This window comes from Barbus barbus (genome assembly GCF_936440315.1).
Source record: "Barbus barbus genome assembly, chromosome: 38".
Lineage (NCBI taxonomy): Eukaryota > Metazoa > Chordata > Actinopteri > Cypriniformes > Cyprinidae > Barbus > Barbus barbus.
Window position 1 is genome coordinate 17,487,744 of NC_136716.1, and position 22,632 is coordinate 17,510,375.

Consider the following 22,632-nt stretch of genomic DNA (forward strand, 5'->3'; position numbering starts at 1 on the left):
GAAGCTATGATAAGTACAGGGTTGCGCTCAGCCCAATCATCGCCTGTGCCATCAATCAGGCCAGACAAGCCCCTGTTTACTGACACAGAAGCTTAAAAGAGCAGACATTACAAAACACTTTGTTTTCTGCCCAGTCGACAAGAGCGGTAAAACAAGACAAAGGTCTGAGCATTTATCAAATATTCCACTGAAACATCATAATGATGATCAAACGAAGACTAAAATTGTCACTGGGTGACAGACCTAATCTCTTTTTGGGCCCTAAAAGCTTTTTGTCTTTCATTTGTTTGTCAAAAATCCCCCTCATCCCTGCAGCGGGCAGATGCTCAGAGGCGATGGCCAGGGTAAGACCCAGACTGTTGTGGCCCAGAAGACTGAGGTTGCCAAGACAACTGGCCCAGCACCCCTGCTGTTGTCACTCTGCCTGTGTCGCTCAGTCATTGATTCTCTCCATCTCACCAGCTCTCCACATGCAGCTTGCATTGTTCTCAATGGCCCTCATTGAGAAGGCATTGTACACGATAATACACCTACCAACTCTCCCACGTCCATTTCATTGTGTCGCACATTAACAACCAAAAACCATATTGAATAAAAAATTGAAAAGCTAATACTAATAAGCACACCTACGTTTTTAGCATTTAATAACAAAAAACTACATACATAAAGCTGTTGTCATATAGACCAAATAACATCATCAAATAAGAAATACATTGAAAATACAATGTAAATAATGGTCACACCCTATTACGCTCTGCGCACAATGGTACGTCCTGAAATCCTACATCTGTTAAATACAAAGTATTAAAAAAAAACAGACGTTCACAGAGACACATCATTAATATCTAAACATCTCTATATCTAAGCGTCGACTGTGCTCGATGCAGCCAGAGGCTCTCGTGAATGCAACATTTGGACTTATCTGGAATCGCTAATTTGCATTTTCACATCAGAAACACCACAACCGTCAACCGCCGCATGGCTGCTGCAAGAGATCATTGTGACTTTCTTTGAAGACTATTGCCAATGCACATCAATTTCACTTGAGTACAGGACTTTAATTGTAAGTAACACAGAATAAGGCTAATTTAATGGAGAACACGCAATTAATATCCACTAACCGTACGTTTCAATTCTGGTCGATCATATCTAACGGTACACTGAAACCTCTAGACTCGTATTGGCCTGAGATTGACGGTTTCTTCCTCAGCCTCTTGGCTTCGTTTTGCAGTTTCTGTCGGATGTAGCCCTTGATCTCTGCGTCAGTCTTGCCAGGAAAGAAATACTGAACGGTTCCTGTACAGGAATATTTCCGCAAATTAGGTATAATAGATTCAAATTAGTGTAAATTTTGACAATCTTCAAAATGACAGAACACCATCTTACTCAGGATTGCCTGGACCTCTTCGGTGGGGAGAGCAGGCTTTGGTTGGCCTCTCTTGTTGTACACGACTCCAGATATAGAGTGGGAAGCCAGGCATTCCCTCTCATAGAGTCCACGGAGCAGGTCGTTGGTCAGTTTTTGGGCAGTAGTGCCTGTGTTACACCTCTCCAAAAGTTCAGGAGTGATAAACTGATAGAAGAAAATACGCAAAACAATTACTGATGCTATCTATTTGAACTTGTGAAATATAAATAACTTGATCAGACTAGACAAGTTCTCCTTTCATGTATGTTAGGAGTGGCCAATATGAAAAAAACATTGTATAGCAATTTCTTTCAGGCAGGATCACAATTTTATGAGTTCTTTCGAATACTGCTTTATAAGACTATTTTTTGCAAGTTACTGAGCAGTACAGCCAACTGCTCTAATTGGCCTATTAAAAATATATATCACTACAAAGTAACAACAGAGAAAAGAATAAAGTTAGACCATTTATATATCGAAAAAGCATAAGATAAAATGGCAACAAAAAAATATATATTGTACACTGACAAAATTGGTGTAGGATTACTTTTAAATTACTTTTTGTTTCACTTTTAGAAAACAGAAATTGCTAGTAAATTTAAAGATGCAGTCCGTAAGTTTTGCCTCTTTGTCGCCATGTCCGTTTGAAAACCTGGAATTGCAGCTCTGTGCGGAATAATCTTCCTTGTGTGGGGTTGTGAGTCGGCACGGCTCCAGCGAGGATGAAGCTAAAGTTTTGAGGTAAATGTGTGGCAGTCGGTGTGGATATTTACTGTACTTCGCAATCACAGATTCTAGCCTACGTCTTGGAATATATGATCCAAATAATAATTTTCACTGTATATTGTCATCTGAACAAGTAAGTAACAAGTCTGCCACGTTTGTTCTTACCAAGTGAGGAAAAAAGCATTACAATAAATCGCACTACCAATGGTGATTAAATCTAATGATCGGTTAGCTCATATCACATCTAACAGAGCAAATTATTATTAGTGTTATACTTTATTCTCAAATTATTAATGTTAACAACATCAGCATTGCGTGACTGAGTATAGTGCGCATGTAGATTTCAATTTCTATACAGCCTAATCTAATAGTCATGCCATTTGAATTTCATATTAAGAAATTCTTTTAACCCAAAGAGCAAACTATGCTCCCTTCGAACTGGTTTTCTTTAAAAACAAAATCTTGTGTAATCCCAGGCTATCTGTAATCAGAAGCATATTTAAAACTGGAATATAATTTCAGTTCAGTCACATGTGCTTCATAAACCCATAATCTTTTCTGGATCACAATCCGGCATCAAAATGATACATTTAATTATTCTAGCTGCTGTGAGAAAAGGCTATAAATGATCCGTCACCTGCAGGATCCTCACATGCCATAGCCTAGTAGCCGGGACAGCTTCTTTATGCTTACAGACGTGACGTAATGACGCAGTGCCATACTCAAATTTCCAGCGAAAACCTACCCGTACCAATCAAATTAGAAAACATTATTATAAACTGACTGTTGTGAATCGGGCTAAAGTAAGGCGATAGTTTTGAACACTGGCTGGTTATGTACTTGCTCAAATATTGATTTCAGATAATTTTTAACCAAAAAAGTTACAGATTGCAGCTTTAACAAATAATTACAACTAAACAACAAGTAGCATTTTATTAAACATGAACGTTTTAGGTAAAAATACTTGTAAAAAGATACTCCAATGTTTGATTTGCAACTTCTGAGAAAACATTCAACAATATAATTAAAAGACCACGATAAGACTCTTTTGATATTAGTGCCATATTGAAAATATGGAGTGCTACAATATTAGGATGAAAATAGAGCATGACAGAAAATATACAACCCAACTGGTTGTATGAATAATGACCCAATAATGACAACCTCTGACTATAATGCCTAATTAACTCTTATAGACTACCTCTGTGAAGAGCCCATCCCTCTGAGCATTCTGAGTGGCCTCATGAGGTTTCTGTGGTCCTGGACCCTGATTCAGCCATTGCCCATTCACAATGGCTGGAGGAGAACGCACATCTGGTATCACAGCATCTGCCTCGGCAGGTGCCTGTGCCGTGTCTTGAGAATCTGGGGTCCCGAGAGAGGTCCCGTTGTTCCCATTTGACCACATCTGGGTCTTCTCGATCAGCATTTCCAGGTTTCTTGCTAGCTTTCCACATGCTGTAGTGAGTACATCAAATGTGAAGATTTGATTTATGCAATTCAATAAATCAAAACACCAAACAGAATCAAACAGTATTGACCTGTAAGGCACCTAAGTTGTTCCTTCAAGTCTTCCATTTCCCTCTGCATGCATAAGACCATGGCAATAAGCTCCTTCTTTGAATAGGACTGTAAATAATGAGCCTCCTGCCATCATAAAAGTACACAAGCTCAGGTCTAGAATCAAATGTCTTGCAACTAAACATGTATGTCAACAAGCAAATGTCTCGAATGCTGAATACAAGTGACTCACAACCTACCTCAGACTCAGAAGCAGGAGGACTGTCAGTGTAGAGGTCTGCGGAAGAACAATCCAGCTCATTAACCTGTTATGACAAGAAAGAGTCCTAATATTTTCTATTTACTCAGTCAGTTGTCATTGATAATTGTATAACAGTTCATTTCAGCCGTCAAATCTGATCACATTTTCTCTCCCCATGACCGGATTGAGGTTTCTCTCACACTTCCTCTCATATGCCGTTTCAGAACTGCTGTCATTTTTAGAGTTGCTTGTTTGATAAATAAATAAAATAAAGAAGTATTACTTATAAACTTCCATTCCAGATTACTGACTGTTTGAATACACTTGTTAATTAGGTTTTCGTTGAATAAACTATTTTCTATGAGAAACTGTTTATATAGTTTGATAAAATAAAAAAAAGTATTACTTATTTTTGTTGGTGTACGAAACTGTTGTTGTTCAAAACTGTGCAAGACAGGATGTGATGCAGAGAACTGTGAGTATCCTGGCCAGAAAACATCTGTTGTTTTCCCAAAAGTTATTATGCTCTTCATATACAGTATCTCACAGAAGAGAGTACACCCCTCACATTTTTGTAAATATTTTATTATATCTTTTCATGTGACAACACTGAAGAAATGACACTTTGCTACAATGTAAAGTAGTGAGTGTACAGCTTGTATAACAGTGTAAATTTCCTGTTTATTTTTCCCCTCAAAATAACTCAACACACAGCCATTAATGTCTAAACCGCTGGCCACAAAAGTGAGTACACCCCTAAGTGAAAATGCCCAAATTGGGCCCAAAGTGTCAATATTTTGTGTGGCCACCATTATTTCCCAGCACTGCCTTAACCCTCTAGGGCATGGAGTTCACCTGGGGCCTCATGTATAAACGTACGCTGTTTTCCAAGCACATATCTGGATTTATAAAAAATAAACTTGGCGTAAATATGTGCGCCCCTTACGGATGCTCTTGACTGTGTACGCACTCTTTTTCCTGGAGTAATGAAGTAAACAATGATTTTAAACTGTTTTCATTTCGATATACACATTTACATTAAATATTCCACTCTCATCAATGGAGCTAAGCACTGAAATTACATAAAGTCATTACACAGAAATTAAAGCAAAATTATATGAATTTAGACATTTGTAGTTGATCACTTTTCCTGTGGCATGCAATGTTTTAATGACAGCGATGAGTGCTATAATAATTTATATATTTAAACTAAACTGCGGATCTCATGTTATGAGAATTTTTTTAGCGAGAACAATGATCAATGATGCACACTTACTTTGATATTATGGCGGACACTGCTGTATCCAGTGGTCGAACGGGCCATTGTCGGTTTGAATAATAGCTACTGTACAACCGCAGCTGCATAGAGGTGTTGATGTCGTGTGAAGGCATCTCCACAACATTATGAAAAATACCACTGTATCATGTGATTGACATGCTTGGCCAGTCAATCACCTTTACCCTCAGCTTCTTTAGCAAGGCAGTGGTCCTCTTGGAGGTGTGTTTGGGGACGTTATCATGTTGGAATAGTGCCCTGCGGCCCAGTCTCTGCTTCAGTATGTCACAGTACACGTTGGCATTCATGGTTCCCTCAATGAACTGTAGCTCCCCAGTGCCGGCAGCACTCATGCAGCCCCAGACCATGACACTCCCACCACCATGCTTGACTGTAGGCAAGACACACTTGTCTTTGTACTCCTCACCTGGTTGCCGCCACACATGCTTGACACCATCTGAACCAAATAAGTTTATCTTGGTCTCATCAGACCACAGGACATGGTTCCAGTAATTCATGTCCTTAGTCTGCTTGTCTTCAGCAAACTGTTTGCGGGCTTTCTTGTGCATCATCTTTAGAAGAGGCTTCCTTCTGGGACGACAGCCATGCAGACCACTTTGATGCAGTGTGCGGCATATGATCTGAGCACTGACAGGCTGACCCCCCACCCCTTCAACCTCTGCAGCAATGCTGGCAGCACTCATACGTCTATTTCCCAAACACAACCTCTCGATATGACGCTGAGCACGTGCACTCAACTTCTTTGGTCGACCATGGCGAGCCTGTTCTGAGTGGAACCTGTCCTGTTAAACCGCTGTATGGTCTTGGCCACCATGCTGCAGCTCAGTTTCAGGCTCTTGGCAATCTTCTTATAGCCTACGCCATATTTATGTAGAGCAACAATTCTTTTCTCAGATCCTCAGAGAGTTCTTTGCCATGAGGTGCCATGTTGAACTTCCAGTGACCAGTATGAGAGAGTGAGAGCGATAACACCAAATTTAACACACTTGCTCCCCATTCACACCTGAGACCTTGTAACACTGAGTCTCATGACACTGGGGAGAGAAAATGGCTAATTGGGCCCAATTTGGACATTTTCACTTAGGGGTGTACTCACTTTTGTGGCCAGCGGTTTAGACATTAATGGCTGTGTGTTGAGTTATTTTGAGGGGACAGGAAATTTACACTGTTATACAAGCTGTACACTCACTACTTTACATTGTAGCAAAGTGTCATTTCTTCAGTGTTGTCACATGAAAAGATATAATAAAATATTTACAAAAATGTGAGGGGTGTACTCTCTTCTGTGAGATACTGTATATTTTATCTCTATATGATGTAATGTTTATTCTAATTGAATGGTTATTACACTGCATGCTGTTTTTTTATATTTAAAAAAGTATATAAGCTGATGCTTGGACAATAAACTTTGAAGAAGCTTGACCAGAACATAACTTTGCATTGGTGGTCATTCCTCATTCCTGAATGAAAGGACTGAGTATTCAACAGCACTGAGAAATACATGAATAATCTGGCAGCGGACGAAGATAAAAAATTATAAACTAAAGGGTTAATGTATGTTAAACTGTAATATTATTGAGTATATCCAAATCACAGCCGTGCTCTTATTTACAACAACAGTAGCTTTAATTCTGCTTACATATGCATTGACAAGGTTGATACCTTGTCTGCCATGATAAGAAGCTTCCACTGAAATATCAGTCAATGCAATTGTGGTGAACTACTTGTTGAATTTTTTTTTTTTTTTTTTTTAAATGGTTCAGCTGACCTCCAAGCCTGACTAGGTCCTCAAACCCATCTAAAACCACTGAAGAGACCAGCATCGGAGAATAGAAGACCAGCAAAGCATCTTAAACTGGTTCAAGATGTTTTGTCAGCAAAGGTAGCCACTACTGTCATGCAAAAGCAATGCTACTGAATGCTTCTTAAACTCTTTAAATAAGAACTATGGGTTCTGGCCTTGCACACAATACTGGTGTTTTCCATGGGGGAAGTACCATGGTAATTTTCTATAAGGGTACCAACAAAATAACTTGAAAAGAAGAGATTGTTTCAAACTTTCTAAAGTTTCGAATTTTAAAACTTTTAACCCACTGGTGAGCTTGTACTTGGAGGGAAATGAGTACAGGGCTTTAGTTGTGCGAGCCCCTGATGAGGTTTCAATCAAATGGTGTATTGTACCATGCTTTACCCCATTGTTCTCCATTAGCGGCCAGGCATGGCCGCCTGCCCTGCCTCACACCACTGCTGCAAGCGTTCAATCTATTGCTATACGGTGCGAAAAGTGCAGTAGTAAACCAACAACAGTAAATTATGGGTGAGATTGTTGCGTAAAATGCTGCTAACAACCGGCGTGGAACAACTGTGGGAATCAAAACAGGTCCGTCTTCTGTCAAAATGCATCCAAAACATCGATTAAACGCCGATAATGAGAAAAAGCTCAAACCTTGATGTCTAACTTCGGAAGCCCGGCATCGGATGAGCTATTTTCTTCTGCTTTCTCTTTGGAGGAATACATTTTTCTTCGTTTCTGTGCACCATTCTGTTGGACAGTCGGGTTGACATGATACTAATTATTCTTTTGGGATCAAACATATGCCATTAACAGTTACAAACAAACAATGAGACATTAAACACTCAAAAACACGTTTCCATCGATCATCTTACATTGAAGCAGTCCGGGTTTTGTTCCTCTTCCTCATCCTCTTCATTTTCGTAGTCAAGAATTCGCTGCGCTTTTGTTTTCCTTCTCATTTCTCTCCCATTATTTTATCTGCGAGCGAGAAAAAAGGCTCCACTCTGAATAATGCAGTTACGACTAAAATAACACTATTGCTCTTTCTGAGATTTAGACGCGGCAGATCTACTACAGATACCGACAACTATGTGTCTTGCGATTGCTCTACTTCAGCTCAAATACTTGAGTGAATCTATGGAAGGACAGCACTTTACCGAGAAATGACAGGAACACATTTGAGGCTAACGCACCGTAGCGTAACGTGGCACGAGCTTGAGTCCCGTCTAGATTCAATCTAACGGCAGATCCTCACAACAACAGGAAATCCTTTACCATGGTAACCCTAGTTTCCGCAAAAATACCCTAGTTACTGCTGTAAAACCGTCATAAATCATTACAAATTCTCTTTAAAACAGTTCAAGAAGCTTTCAGAATCTTCATTTATTTTATTGATGGCACTGTCACCAAATACCAAGTTACCTCAGTTTTACTGTAGTAATTATGGTTGGTATGTCGGCGGAAACTATGGTTACCACGGTAAATATTTGCTCTTTAAACTCATGTTTCCCCTCCATATGTAGCATTTTGTATAGGATATTTCCAACGACACGTCGTTTACAGAGTATTTATCCTGACAATTGAGAAAGTTAGATTCGTCACGCAGTTTTAAGAAAGATTTCCCGAGGATTCAACAAAATAATTAACTTATTTTGCGATTATAATAGAATTTAATACCATATAATTTGTACCAGTGTACAAATACCACTTTACAAAATATGGTAAGTTATTAGTCATGTGATCAAACAAAAAATATTTTTGTTCTGTACAGGACCTCCTGTATTATGATTTCAAGAGCAAAATAATTTTTTATTCCTGAGCACTGTTTTCAGTTTTTCTTTCTGCTTTTGTAATTATTGGAAACTGACACACGATGATGTTTCTTAAAATTAGTTTTTAAAGTCTTGAAGTGAAATGTGAATACATTTATTGAAAAAGGGGGAAGGAAGAAGCAATAACTCTGTTTAGGTTAAATGCAGTCAGACTAATTTCCAAGAATCAAATGTGTTTTCGAGAATAAACACATTCTCTGAAATGTTTCCTGACTGATCCAGTGATAACCATAAATTGGAGCATGACATCTTGAATGGCAATAGATGTTTACTGCCTCCAAATGACATTTCCACTTCCAAGATTTTTTCCTCAGTAATCAATTGTTATGCTTTCATATTTTCTTCAGTAACTCCTGACTTATGCAGCATAGCAGCATTTTATGAACAGTTTGTTTTTGTTATACGGCAATGCACTATTGTCTGTTTAAGAGTTCAAAGATACTTGAGCATTTAATGTGGCCTCAAAAGACACTGCAGTTCAGCCAAATGCTAACAGGGCTCTTATATGTAACTGTCCTGACTGTATCTATAATATCTGAATTTCTCAATGCATGTCTCAGAGAGAATGTGAGTTGGAGAGAGAGACATAAGAAAAACTTGGAGGCATTCAGTTCTTTCAAGCATCTGACACAAAGAAGCATGATTGATGTAGATATCCATTAAAAACCTTTAAAGATCAAAATAGCTGTAATTCAAAATTCATCAAATAAAAAAAGATGATGTTAAGAGGAGGGCAGTTACAATCTTGAACCCTGTTATAGAACAGAAGAGACCTCTGGCCTGTCAAACACGCTCAATGAGCGCCATCTAGTGGCTATGACTAACCAAACGCATTTTTATAGTAAAGTATTTTATTGTCAAGTTATCCAAAGTGATATAATTTAATTCTATAAATTAACTACAATATTTAATGCGACATAAGCTAATTTTGTCTGGTTGCTGTTTTGTATGCTTCATAATTGTTTCAATGTTTCAATGTTGATGAAAAGCCTATAACATGCTATTTATTTAATGGCTGGTGACATTGTGACAACGAGAATATAAGGTCAATAAATGTATATGGTATGCATTTTTCTAAATGTCGTCAGAAACGTTTTTGTAGCCTAGACTTTATGTGCCAATGGAAAACTGACTTTCAAAGATAAACCTGCGCTAAGAAATATTCATATTGGAGTAAAAGTGTGACAACTATCCCCATATGATAATACATGACTCGTTTGACATAAAGCATTATCCAGTAGTCTCGGTATCAGAGTATTTCTGGCTAGTGTTTTTTTTTTTTCTTTTTTTTTTTAGTGATTGTCAATAATTTTGTGACTTTCAGTACCACTTCAGAATATTGCAAATATCGTCAATATTGTATTCCCACGGAGCTCATTAAGAAAATACACGCGGGACAACTAATAGAAGTCAAATAGATACCAGTTTTAAATTGTTATAATAATAATATATATATACATATATATATATTAAAGTCTTATTTATAGGTTTGTATACAATGGTGAATTTTGATGAATGATCTCATCCCGTGTGTGCACTAGAATATTCTACGCATGCGCAGTGGTAGCATGTTTCAGCGCCTCAGTTCAGGCAAGTTGTCGGCAAGAGGAAATTCTGCAAGTCATGGTGGGCCATTCAAAGCGAGAGGGGAGTGACAACCACATAGAGATCTAAGGGAATAAGTGCGTAATTAGTTGGAAGTGACTGATGACAGTGGCTGTGTATGCATGTAGAGGCATTCGGTGTCATTTGTCAGTAAACTCTTCCCGAGTAAGTATGAAAACGGACTATTTTGATGCTATGCTAGCAGGCTAAGTTAGCTATAGCTTTCGAAATTGCGAATGTGGGAGTGTGTGTCAGTGCGCAAGACAGCTTTGCGTGAACTGAAGGAACCGTTTTGAACGGTTAGGTTTAACCAGTTGACAAGAACTGGGTATTTAATAAAAGTTGTTATTAGTAATTCAACGTCCCCGGTAGAATCCCGTTAGGGCCCGCCTCCTTATTGGCTGTAGCGCGGAGAGGAAATGAGTGACAGGCATCTTAGCCAATCAGAGGCTGTTGCGCCACTTGTTGCTAACGGGCTGCTGGGCTGTGATAGCGGAAGTGAAAGAGGTCAATACTTCACAGTGCTTGGACAAGTAAATTGTTCTTAGATGAGGTTTTACAAGGAGGAGATGAAAGTAGGCAGAGAATGACATTAGGCCGAAGCTCAGTCACCGATGTGGAATTTATTGGTGGCGAATATGCGCAATTTCCTTGCGTACTTTAGGGTATTAGAGGGCTACAGGGATGGATGGATTGATGTGGGTGTGATTGTGAGGTGGGTGTATGTGGTGGGAGGTCATTAATATTTTATAACAACAGTTTCATAGTAAGACTGTAAATTGTCATTGTATTACTTGAATTAGGTTGTTAAAACACTTTGTTGTGATGTCTGATGTGCTTTTATAAATCTGAATGTTAACATTAGAATGTTGAAATTTAATTTGTGTATTATACTACATTATGATGCAAGCACATCTGATGTTATTTAACTGATTAAGCTTTAATTGCAATTCACTTGCATGTGAAAAATTTGCAATTTAAGTGCTAATAATATTGTAAAATTTTGATTATTTTTTGTCTTCTCTTTCTATGCAGGCTTGGTGAACTTTGAAAGTGCATGCTTACAAATATATAAGCTGGATATAATTTGGGTGAAAAATCTTTCTTCAAAGACAACAAAAGAGGATTTATCTTCATTTTTAGTTCTGTTTTATTAGAAGCACATGACTGAAACAAAGCGAGCATCCTTTTATCTGGTCTGCTTTCGATTTTCTATCGTATACAAGGCTGACCATAACCTTAATTGGGTTTGACATTTGTTTGTGTGTATTTTTTTTTTTGCTTTTTAGTTCCTTTTTGAGTTTTTTTTCTTTTTTTGTTCCTTTGCAAAGAAATGCTTTACTTGAAAAAGTACTTCACAGAGGGTCTTATTCAGTTCACTATCCTCCTGAGTCTAATTGGGGTACGGCTGGACTTGGACACTTATTTAAACAATCAGCTCCCCCCACTCCGTGAGATCATCCTGGGCCCCAGCTCGGCCTACACCCAGACGCAGTTCCACAATCTCCGTAACACCCTGGACGGCTATGGCATCCATCCTAAAAGTGTGGACCTGGACCATTTTTTTGCCACTCGCCGGCTTCTGAACCAGGTGTGCTCCCTGGATCATCTGCGTGTGCCCAGCACCGAGCTGAGTGCCTGGCTGGTGCATCGTGACCCTGAGACTGTGGTTTCGGCAACCAGTCAGTCCGGCCCCAGCATTGCCCTGGACAATGGGGGCAGCCTGGAGGACGTGAACAACTCTGAAGCCTCGGCCATGAGAGGGGCTGGTGGTGCTTCTGAGACCACTTACAGCCTCAGCGGAGAGGACAGCCTGGGAGCCGTGGCCCCTGAGGACAGTCAGGAGCAAGGGGAGAGAGAGAGCAGCGACGACCTCTCCAAAGAGGTACAGTAGCTGTGTGTTTTTAGCTTAGCCTACAGTAATTAGATTGACATTGGTTCATATTTGATTTCTTCAAAGAGAGAACCATGTTATACTATTATCTCTAGCTATTAGGTTAAGCGTAATGCATAGTGGCTATTAAGAGCGTTGTATGTGAAAGAGTAGTATTCTTACTCTACATTATGAGCCTTACAATAGTGGCTGGACAGGGTGTGGTCTCATCGCTAGAGCTGTGTATCTCTTAAAACTAGGTGTTTGTGCTCATGTTAATGTTTTAGGCTAATAGTGGTAATGTAAATATTGCATTTTCTAGCAATGTGGAACAAATACTGCACTGAATCAAATGGAGATTATAGTAGTAGTAGTAGAAATCATCTACTCTTGTGGTTGTCAGGACCTTATAGGATATGGAGTATTTAATTTTTTTTGAGAGAGAGACGTGGTTCCTTTGGGATTTATTTAGGAATACATGCTTGGGACAATTAGCCAAATAAGAGCTGACAAATCTGCATCATGTCCCTCATTAAATGTAATTATCTGATGATGTCCTGTAATCTTAGGCCTTTTATGACACTCCCCTTTAATTAATATATTTCTAGGACATTGACCTCATAGACATCCTATGGAGGCAGGATATTGACCTTGGTGCTGGCCGAGAAGTATTTAACTATAGCAGTCGGCAGAAGGAGAGTGAGGCTGATAAACCTAATGAAGAGAACGAGGAGTCAGGTGGAAGAGAGGAAAGCTGGAGAAATGGACTTAATCTCCAAGCAGTGCAGAGCCTAACTCATGTTGATGGAGAGACAGGAGAGAGCATACCTGGGGAGGTATGTGCTGTAATATGTTAGGATTACAGGAAGGTGTGAGGAGCACAGCAAGGTTTTGGTTAATAATGCTTTTAGATTAGTGAATCTCAGTCAGCCTTGGAATTACATGGACTTTTCTTGTTGTATTTCCTAGCTTACCAGTCTCGGTGCTCAGACTTCATTATCCCTGCAGGAATGTCTGAGGCTTCTGGAGGCCACCTTTCCATTTGGAGAAGAGCCAGAGGTAGCGACAGTGAAATTCATGCTACATTATGGATTAAAACTTGGCAGTTTTTTTTGTTTATTGTCATTTTACATTCTTTTTCTCTTTAGTTCCAGGCCACTGGACCCACCACACAGCTGAGAGCTTCAACTGAGGAAACACCTTCAACATCACAAGGGATCCCTCTACAAGCCCCTCTGTCGCAGTCTGATACACCACTAGACCTGGAGCAGCAGTGGCAGGACATAATGTCAATAATGGAACTGCAGGTTTGTACATTTATTGCATTCAAAATTGATGAAGGGAATATATATAAATATTATTTATGGCTTAGTGACAGTGGTTGTAATGGTGTCAATTTAAAAAGACATTATAATATGCTTTTGGATTTATATCATTTCCAATTAAATGTTTTACTTGTGATAAATGTGGTGTGTCCATCGAATAAAAAGCAATAACACATTTTTCTTAAACCATGAATTTAGGCTTGCTGAGATAGACAGTGTTGACTGTTTTACCGGTGTGAAGCCAGTTACATCACTTGCCCACCGTGGCACCATCCCCCACCGCCGTTTAGATTTTTATTAGTAATAAAAATAATTTTGTTCAGTTAGAGAACAGACACTACAAGTATAACTGAATGCGCCTGCTCAATGCAGCGTGTCGAACGACAGTTGCATCACAGATCAGATTTCTTGTATCACGTGAGGAGAGTGGTGGTGAGACAGATAAGGCGATGGCGGAAGATTTAGTTTAGAAACGAAATGCACAACGTCTCGTTGTTATTCTGAGTGCACACAAATAAACAGAGTTTTTACAGATTCTAAAAATGTATTACTCTTATCTGTATGATCAAAATTGACAGAGTATTTTAAGAGCAAGTGACCGCACTGGTGCCTCCATCTGTCACGCAGTGAGCGCGCTGCTGTTCAGTTTCCACACTCCGCACAGACACTTGAACAGTGCACATATTTCTAGGTTAACATTAGATTGAGCGGCCATGTAAAGTTGCTACTACATACATCTTTCAGATGAAAAGCCATATTTGAAAGCGAAAGTAAAATGTGCACGGCACTATTTAAAAGCAAAGGAAAGCAAGGAAAAGAGGGAAAACCCAAACAACCCCCCCCCCCCCACCCCCACCCCACCTCACCTGCACAGTGATACCGATATTACTGCTGTTGTCACTCGTCGATTAACTGGTGGGAAAATTTCCTCACCGTCACAACCCTACCATGAATACATGTGAGTGTATGCTTATATCTATCTGTCTATCTATATATTTTATATATTAGGGCTGTCAGTCGATTAAAATTTGTAATCTAATTAATTATGATGTGTCGATTAATTAATCGAATTAATCGCAAATTACATTTGGCTGTGAAAATACCCCCAAAAGATTATTTAATGCTATTTTTGTGTTAAATGAGAAAGTATTAAGTAGACATTATAAATAGTAGCTTTAGAAAGGAATATTTTATTTGTTTCAACATACACTATGAAACATAAAAGAAGATAATTTGAGTAACATCTGTTTTTTTGTTGTTTTTTTTTGTTTTGTTTTTCGTTCATGCAGTGGATGTCATTGGTAACCAAAACAGCTTTGTTACCAACAGTCTTCAAAATACCTTCTTTTATGTTCCACAAAAGAAAGTAAGTCATTCAGGTTTGAGTAAATGATGGCATAATTAAAGGGGTGGTTGATTGCGATTTTCACTTTTTTAAAGTTAGTGTGTAATGTTCCTGTTCGAGCATAAACAGTATCTGCAAAGTTGCGAAGCTGAAAGATCAATGTAAACAGAGATATCGTCTTTTAAAATTCTGGCAGTTTAATGCCTACAAAAACAGCTCGTAGGGACTACAATAAGTTACTTTCCGGGTTCGTGACATAACAAACCCAGATAAACCCTGCCCCTGGGAACATGCAGAAAAGGGGGCGAGGCCATGCTGCACTGCTAGGGAAGAGGAAGAGAAAACTATGGGTGGACGTTAAAATCTATTCATATATGAATCACGATTCTGTCTTCTAACGATTCGATTCACAAGTTTCAAAATCAATGTTCTAAAGTAGCGGTTCTTAATACTGTTCCTCACGCCCCCTGCTCTAAACACACTCTGCATCTCTCTTTCTCTCTCTCTCTCATTCAGATCATCAGCTCAGTGAATACATTTATTTTCACATAGCTATGAGAAGCGTTATACATGGACGCATGTGCGGTTGCCATACTGTATTAAAGCTTTAATCAGGATAAAACCTTATATTAAAGGCTAACATAGTAGCATTTTAACAGCATATCTATAAGTATGAGACAACAACAAACAAAAAACTACCATTAAAAGGCGTGCTTGCACAGGTTCTGCGCATTCCTCTTCACTAATACTTTCTGGGTCTCAATCGGGCTCAAATTGATAAGCAATAAGAAGACGCCATTGTTTACAATACAACCGGAGCACATGCCGCTGAGCTGAGAGGTGGGACGTTTAGACGCACACTAGAGGCAATTTAGCGAATCACAACACACTGGACCAGCTGACCAATCAGAGCCCATCACGTATTTCTGAGGGAGGGGCTTCATAAAAGCAGGAAATGATCAGCGTGTTTTTCAGAGAAGGGACAGAGTGGTGTGGAATAAAGGTAAATTATGTGAAAAATAATGCGTTTTTGAAAAAACAAAGTATTAACACGTTAGACTGCACCCCAGTCAACTACCCCTTTAAAGTTTCTTGGGTGAACTATTCCTTTAAAAAAAAAAAAAAATCTAATTTTTTCCCTTTTTTTAATGATATAATTCTCTAAATAAGAAACTAAAACTGCCAGCAGGTGGCGGTAAACATTTTTGAGTCTTTGATTCATTCAAACGGCTGATTCATTCAGGAATTCAGTAAATGGCTCACTTCATGAATGGGCCTTTGAATCATTGATTCATCTGATTTGTTTAAAACACCGAACACCGCTATGTTGAGAGGCACAACAGTTCTGCTGTGGCTTTATAGGTACAATTTTTTTAGGCAAAACGGAGCAAAAACAGACAATATTGTGTTTAAAATACAACACAATATTAACTTATTATTTGCTCAGCCGTTGTGTAAAATCAGGTTTTGCACTCGTGCTATTCGGACGTAAACAGGACTCGTGTGATATTGCTCTCGCTGCTGGTGTGATATCGTTTACCATGTGATATAAATATGAGACAAAAACTCATACAGGAGCATTTTTGCCCCAACATCTTGAATTTTAGGCCATAATTTAATTTATAAAGTCGTTGCCCTGCATCATATTTGTCAACAGTCAAGTTTATGAAATGTAAGATGACATACTAGTCAGGGGGGCGGTGCCAGTGCATTAACTGTGTTAAAATATTTTAATCGCGTTATTTTTTCATAACTAAATAAGTTAACGCGTTAAACTGACAGCCCATATATATATATATATATATATATATATATATATATAACATGTATTAGGAGTGTAGCGGTACACAAACATGATGGTTCGGTACGTACCTCGTTGGTTTTGACGTCACAGTCTGGTATGGTTTCTGTACAGCAGGAGCAAAAAAAACTAAACTTTTTTTTTTTTTTCTAATTAAACAATGGTTTACTAAACAAATTGTTTAAATTCAATTACAACAAAAAATTAAAATCTAAATGAAATCTACCTCAGCATCTGCTCTTAATTATAGGGAGTCCTTTTACATTACTACAAGGTTACAATTAACAAAAGAACACAAACTTAAATTCAGTTACTATTTATTTTTAACTATAATAATCATCACTCAGATTAAAAATGTGTATGCAAACATTGCACATAATGCAGTTTTTAAATTAACCTCTAAATTAAAACATCAGTAACAGGTAAAGTAAAATATAATGGAGTATATAGTCTAAAATTTCTCAAAATGCTATTCTCTAGACTTAATTTCTCTAGGAAATAATGAGCTGTAGACACTGATGACTTTCCTGAGGTAAATTAAATGCTACATGACATTTTGTTAACAAGCTGTTTTAGGGACGTCTTTCCACAATTGAATCACTGATTGAGCGATTACATGAGATGTTCATTCATGTTTATTTTGTGTTAAAACTAGTAGTAAAGATGAAGGGATGAACGCGCTCCACGCTGCCATTAGAACTGAGGCTTCTATACAGCAATCTGTCACGCCACATCGAAGAGTGTCATAACGGCATGTATTGTCTGAATTTCCTGAAAAAAATTGAATGATTTGTTTGGTACACATGCGTACCGAACCGAAGGTTTTCAGTACGAATATGTGTACCATTACTTCCTTAATATATAAAATATATAGCTTTTGGGGGAATCACATGACATTGTAAAACCTAAACTAACCTTGCATTGTTCTATAAATGTCTAAGAGACTAATTGACCTTGACACCGCATCTTGAGGTTCTGAACAAGAGTATGTTGGTCTTACTGTATGACTTGGCAGACAAGTTTTTTTAAATATTAATAACCACTTAAAATATGTTTTCCCCCAAAACTTCAGGAATTTCTTCCTTTCAGTCAGACTTTTAATCTTTTTTTATTATGATACACTTTTATCACCCTGACAAAAAAAATAAATAAATTAAACTGAATTTTTATTATGCAAGTATATCCAAGTCATTGTTTGTGTGAAATAAAATGAAATATTGTTTAGTTAATGAATAGATAGGACTACAGTAATGAGCATCACTCCATTAAACCCTGTCTAATATTCATTACGTCTTTTTTTAGGACATGGAGGTGAACAATACAGCAGTAAATGTCGCCATGAATAATGACCCCAATAACAACAATGCCAGCACCACTGAATCAGCCACAATAGGAAGTTTTGAACTCCCACGGTCCACTCTCATTAACCAGGATGTTAGTCTCCACCAGGCTTCACTTCCCAGTTGCAGCCAGGACTTTCCCACACTCTTCAACGCCGAGCTGGATTCCACCGGGGTACAGCGGCCTACCTTAGTCAGGCTCTCTTCTAGCAACTCCTCCAACATCAATTCAACATTTGGAGCTACTAACTTGACCGGACTCTTTCTCCCACCACCTCTAAACAGTACTACAAACCTAACCACCACTCCAGTGCTGCCAGATCCATTTTCCAGTCTGTTGGAAGAGTCTATGCTGGATGAAATTAGCCTGCTAGACCTTGCAATGGAAGAGGGTTTCAGCCAAGACCAGGCTTCTCAGCTCGAGGATGAGCTCGATTCCGACTCGGGTCTTTCACTGGACTCTAGCCATAGCCCAGCCTCACCTAGCAACTCGGAGACATCCTGCTCGTCAGCCGCATCGTCTTCTTCCACCTCTGCTACATTCTCGGAGGAAGGAGCTGTGGGCTACAGTACAGATTCGGAGGCGGCCACAGCAGAAGTGGAGGAAGGAGCCGTCGGGGGCTACCAACCAGAGTATAGCAAGCTGTGCCGCATGAGCTACCAAGATCCAGCTCAGTTCCATGGCATACCGCAGTTGGAAAGTGTCAATCACAATCACACCTACAATCTACCACTGGCATCGTCCTACTCTGAGCGTTCTCAGCTGTCCGCATCATGCAGCAAGAAAGGCAGAGACAAGCAAATGCAGCAGACGAAGCTCCAGCTACCACAAGACTGTGTTGACAGGCAGTCTAGCCGTGATGAACGTAGGGCGAGGGCCATGGACATCCCATTCACCAATGAGAAAATCATTAACCTCCCCGTCGAGGAGTTCAACGAGCTTCTGGCCAAGCACCATCTCAACGAGGACCAGCTCTCGCTCATTCGTGACATCCGCCGCCGCGGAAAGAACAAAATGGCGGCGCAAAACTGCCGTAAACGTAAGCTAGATACCATCCTGAAACTCGAGCAGGGCGTGCAAGACCTGCAACGCGAAAAAGCTCAGCTGCTGAAGGAGAAGATGGAGTACTGTAAGTGCATCAGACAGACGAAGCAGAAGGTTCAAAGCCTTTCCCAGGAATTGTTCGCACAGCTGCGGGACGAGGAAGGCAGACCCTACTCGGCCAGCGAATACTTTCTGCAGTACGGCCCCGATGGCGTTCTTCTCATGCCTCGTAACATGACCACAGAACAAAGCAACAAGCCTGACAAGAAGCAGAAGGACAAAAAGAAGTGAGGAACTCAAACTGTTGCTCTTTTATTTTTTGCAAAGGCACTACCATACAAAGTATTTCGAAAGGCAAAGGAAGCCTTTTTCTTTGAGACGATACTAGCAAGGAGAAGAAAATTGCACCATTGATTACTCTTCCTGCATTGGGTTTTCTTTGTTCCTTTTTGGTTAAGAAGTTTTCTCCTGAAAGCGGCATTAAAGCAGACGTACTTTATGTAGTACTGATTTCTCATTACAGAAAGATGCAAGCGAACGGGATACTTTCCGATGCCAACTGAAAGAACTGTCCAGAACGTGAGGTCATGGAGGACACCAACAAAATGTTCTTAATTGAAAGAACTGTTCGGTAATGCTCCCAAAAATGTAGTCGATGACAATAATACACCATACCTACACGTTGACCACGAGGATGCAAAAATTGTTACATTTTCAGCATTAGCCCATGCTGTGTGTCTGTGCGTACCCTGGGATTTCATTGGTGGGTGAGAAGCAGGACCCCTGAGAGCTGGTAGAAAAAGAGTCTACTGTACTCTAGAAGTGAAGCCAAAAGAAACTACAGGCATGCCAATACTAACCAAAGGTTGTGTTGTTCCCATAACGAATCATACAGGTCATTCTGTGGATCCAAATCCAGGTTTTCACTTAAAAAAAAAAAAAAAAGTTTGTTCGTCTCACTGGACAACAAACCCACCTGAAATTTCTCTGGAGGGTCAATGCCATTTGCCAAGGAACTTGGACGCCGAAACGAATAGAGCTAATGAGTGAGTTTGAATTTAGCTTTGGATTGATGAAAAGCATTGGAGGTGCAGATGGAGGATGGATACACTGCATTATTGCTAATAAATCGGCTTCTGTACCCTTTTCAGCACTGTAAATCAACACTGTAGTTTGCCTATAAGCTTTCCTCCTCTTCTGCTGGGGAAAGGGTCTCTCAGGCCTTTCTGTCAGCTTTTAATGTAACTCTCTCCCACGTGCATAAACTTTTTAATAAGCCATCAGACACGGACACCTGAGTGGCATCAGTGCTCCTGAATCATGTGATTGAGTCTGGTGTGTCTTGGTATACAGAATTAATTGAAACGAAACGAGTCGTTTGCTTTTAAAGTTCATAATGTTTAGCCTGTGTTGCAGGTCAAAATGCTCTCTTGCTACTGCAACTCATGCTAGTGGCTTTTGTCTGGTGCAGTGGAGGAACGTTAAGAGATGCTTTTGTTACAGTTGTACTGTCATTTGAAAAAGGAATAAAATTCTCACCAAAATATACGAATAGTAGCAGGCATAGGTCATTACAACTTCTCATTAGCTGGGTCAGTGTCTTAGACTTGACGTGACGTGAACCTGACTTTTTTTTTTCTTTTACCCAATACATTACTTTTAGTAAAAGTACCTTCATCGCTAATTGAGTGAAGCCATGTATGGCCTCCTGGCAAATTAAAGCAGTTAAGCTTGTGCCAATAACCAACTGGATCGTGCTTTACTGCAGCCTGAGGATACAGCTGACCTTATACACTGACATATCAATGAATGGGTAGAAAAAACACTAACACTGGTGTGAATGTCTAATTTACATGTTCATCTTCATCCTCTTCTGTCAGTCTCTGTCGTTTCCATCTACACTGTTCATAAAGCACCATGAGACACGGTCAGTGTTCCTTTTGGTGTGACTTCAATAAATATGCAAGATATGGTAATTTTTTTGTCTCAGAAATGGAAGAGAGACAATCTTTATGTTACTGGTTACAAATAAGCGTAGTTGGGGTAGAGATAATGAAAAAAGACGAGCGATTTGTTCACTTAGATGAAATTTGAATCCCTGTTACACTGTCAGAAGTACTTGCCATTAAGCACTGTTGTTTTCCGTTCGTCTTGTTCGGTTTGTAAATATTTTTGTGTTCTGTATGTCTCTTGTCCTAATTGCTTGGTTCAGCCAGGCCTTTTTGCACCTTCTTTGGATTTGCCTGTTCAGAGTATTCCTATATGATTTATGTTCAGAGATTTGCTGGCAATCTGGAATTGTTCTTTTATTAAATATAATAAACATTTGTTTCATTTCCTTGGTTTTCCTTTAAAAAAAAAAGATTTGTGATTATTAAAAACGAATGGCAGAATAAATTGAATTTAAAAAAAAAATGTCAGAGGATTTGGTTATACTGTTAAAACTCTCCTGATAGTTATATAAATATGAATTCTGTTGTCTTTATTGCTGGCGAAGCTTAATTTTTGCTTATATCAGCTAATTGTGTTGCTCACCTCTCAATGTTTGGTAAAATGGTACTCTTTATGGGGTAACACTTAAGTTCAGCTTAATTTGTGATTTGTTTTCAATTAACATTGCAGTTTTTTCAACATTAATCTAGGTTAATATAGCCTAAATGAACAATGTTTGAAATATAAACTACCTTTCAAAAGTTTGGGCTCAGTAATGTTTTAAGTCATAAGTCTCTTATGCTCTTAAGTTTTCATTTATTTATTGAAACAGTAATCATGTGAAATATAACCATTTAAATAAGCATTTTTTTTATTGTAACATTTTCAAATATAATTTGTTACATGGTCCCTCAAAAAATGTTTTTTTTTTCATGTGATCCTTTAGTAGTGCACTAGGAGAGCTCAAGAAACATTTCTTATTAACAATATTAAAGAGCTTGAGGAAAGCCTGCACACTCTCAAAGAAGCGAGATGAAAGCATATTGAGCAAACTTACTGGATAAAAACACGGCAAATATTTCAGTCACGTTGACCATTTTCAATGCCATTTTTATTAACAATATTGAAAATGTGCTGCATAATATTTTAGAAGAGATTATAATGAGTAAAAAAATAGCATTTATTTAAAACATCCTTTGTAATATTCAAAATTCCTTTACTGTTACTTTATCAATTTAATTCATCCTTGCGAAATAAAAATTTCTTTAAAAAAAAAAAAAAAAAAACTGACCCCAAACTTTCAAATGTTAGTATAATAAAAATGCAAAATTAAATCATTTTAAAATAAAAACAAAATAAACAGATTAAATCTTTTTTTTTTTTACCTGGATGTCATGTGACTTTTAATTAATATCAGAATAATGAACATGCTTCGTTTCGAAAATCTTTCAATTGTTCAAATAACTTCAAATTTGAGGGGTTAATTTCACGTCAAACTGGTTCAACTGGAGAAAAAAAAGAGACTCCCTGTATAAGTAATTTACCA

General features: G+C 38.6%; 2 protein-coding genes across 4 annotated transcripts; one reads left to right on the top strand and one right to left on the bottom strand.

The window, feature by feature from the left end:
• Positions 1-627: 627 nt before the first annotated feature.
• On the bottom strand, positions 628-8,569 carry LOC306857652 (BEN domain-containing protein 6-like). Of its 2 annotated transcripts, none has more exons than XM_079397681.1 (8): positions 8,182-8,569; positions 7,861-7,966; positions 7,640-7,735; positions 3,895-3,960; positions 3,676-3,781; positions 3,336-3,592; positions 1,387-1,573; positions 628-1,296 (listed from the first exon to the last, which is right to left on the bottom strand). In XM_079397681.1, the coding sequence occupies exons 2-8, from the start codon at positions 7,945-7,947 to the stop codon at positions 1,130-1,132; spliced, it is 966 nt and encodes a 321-aa protein (XP_079253807.1). In that variant the 5' UTR covers positions 7,948-7,966; positions 8,182-8,569; the 3' UTR covers positions 628-1,129. The 2 variants fall into 2 exon arrangements, with proteins under 2 accessions (XP_079253807.1, XP_079253808.1); XM_079397682.1 differs by having other exon boundaries at positions 8,146-8,549.
• A 1,810-nt stretch (positions 8,570-10,379) lies between these two features.
• Positions 10,380-21,553, top strand: LOC306857608 (endoplasmic reticulum membrane sensor NFE2L1-like). 2 transcript variants are annotated; one of them, XM_079397629.1, is made up of 6 exons: positions 10,380-10,590; positions 11,461-12,310; positions 12,907-13,134; positions 13,268-13,357; positions 13,447-13,605; positions 18,072-21,553. In XM_079397629.1, exons 2-6 carry the CDS (start codon positions 11,759-11,761, stop codon positions 19,443-19,445), a joined length of 2,403 nt encoding a protein of 800 aa, XP_079253755.1. In that variant the 5' UTR covers positions 10,380-10,590; positions 11,461-11,758; the 3' UTR covers positions 19,446-21,553. The 2 variants fall into 2 exon arrangements, with proteins under 2 accessions (XP_079253755.1, XP_079253756.1); XM_079397630.1 differs by lacking the exon at positions 12,907-13,134 and having other exon boundaries at positions 10,399-10,590.
• Positions 21,554-22,632: the final 1,079 nt, after the last annotated feature.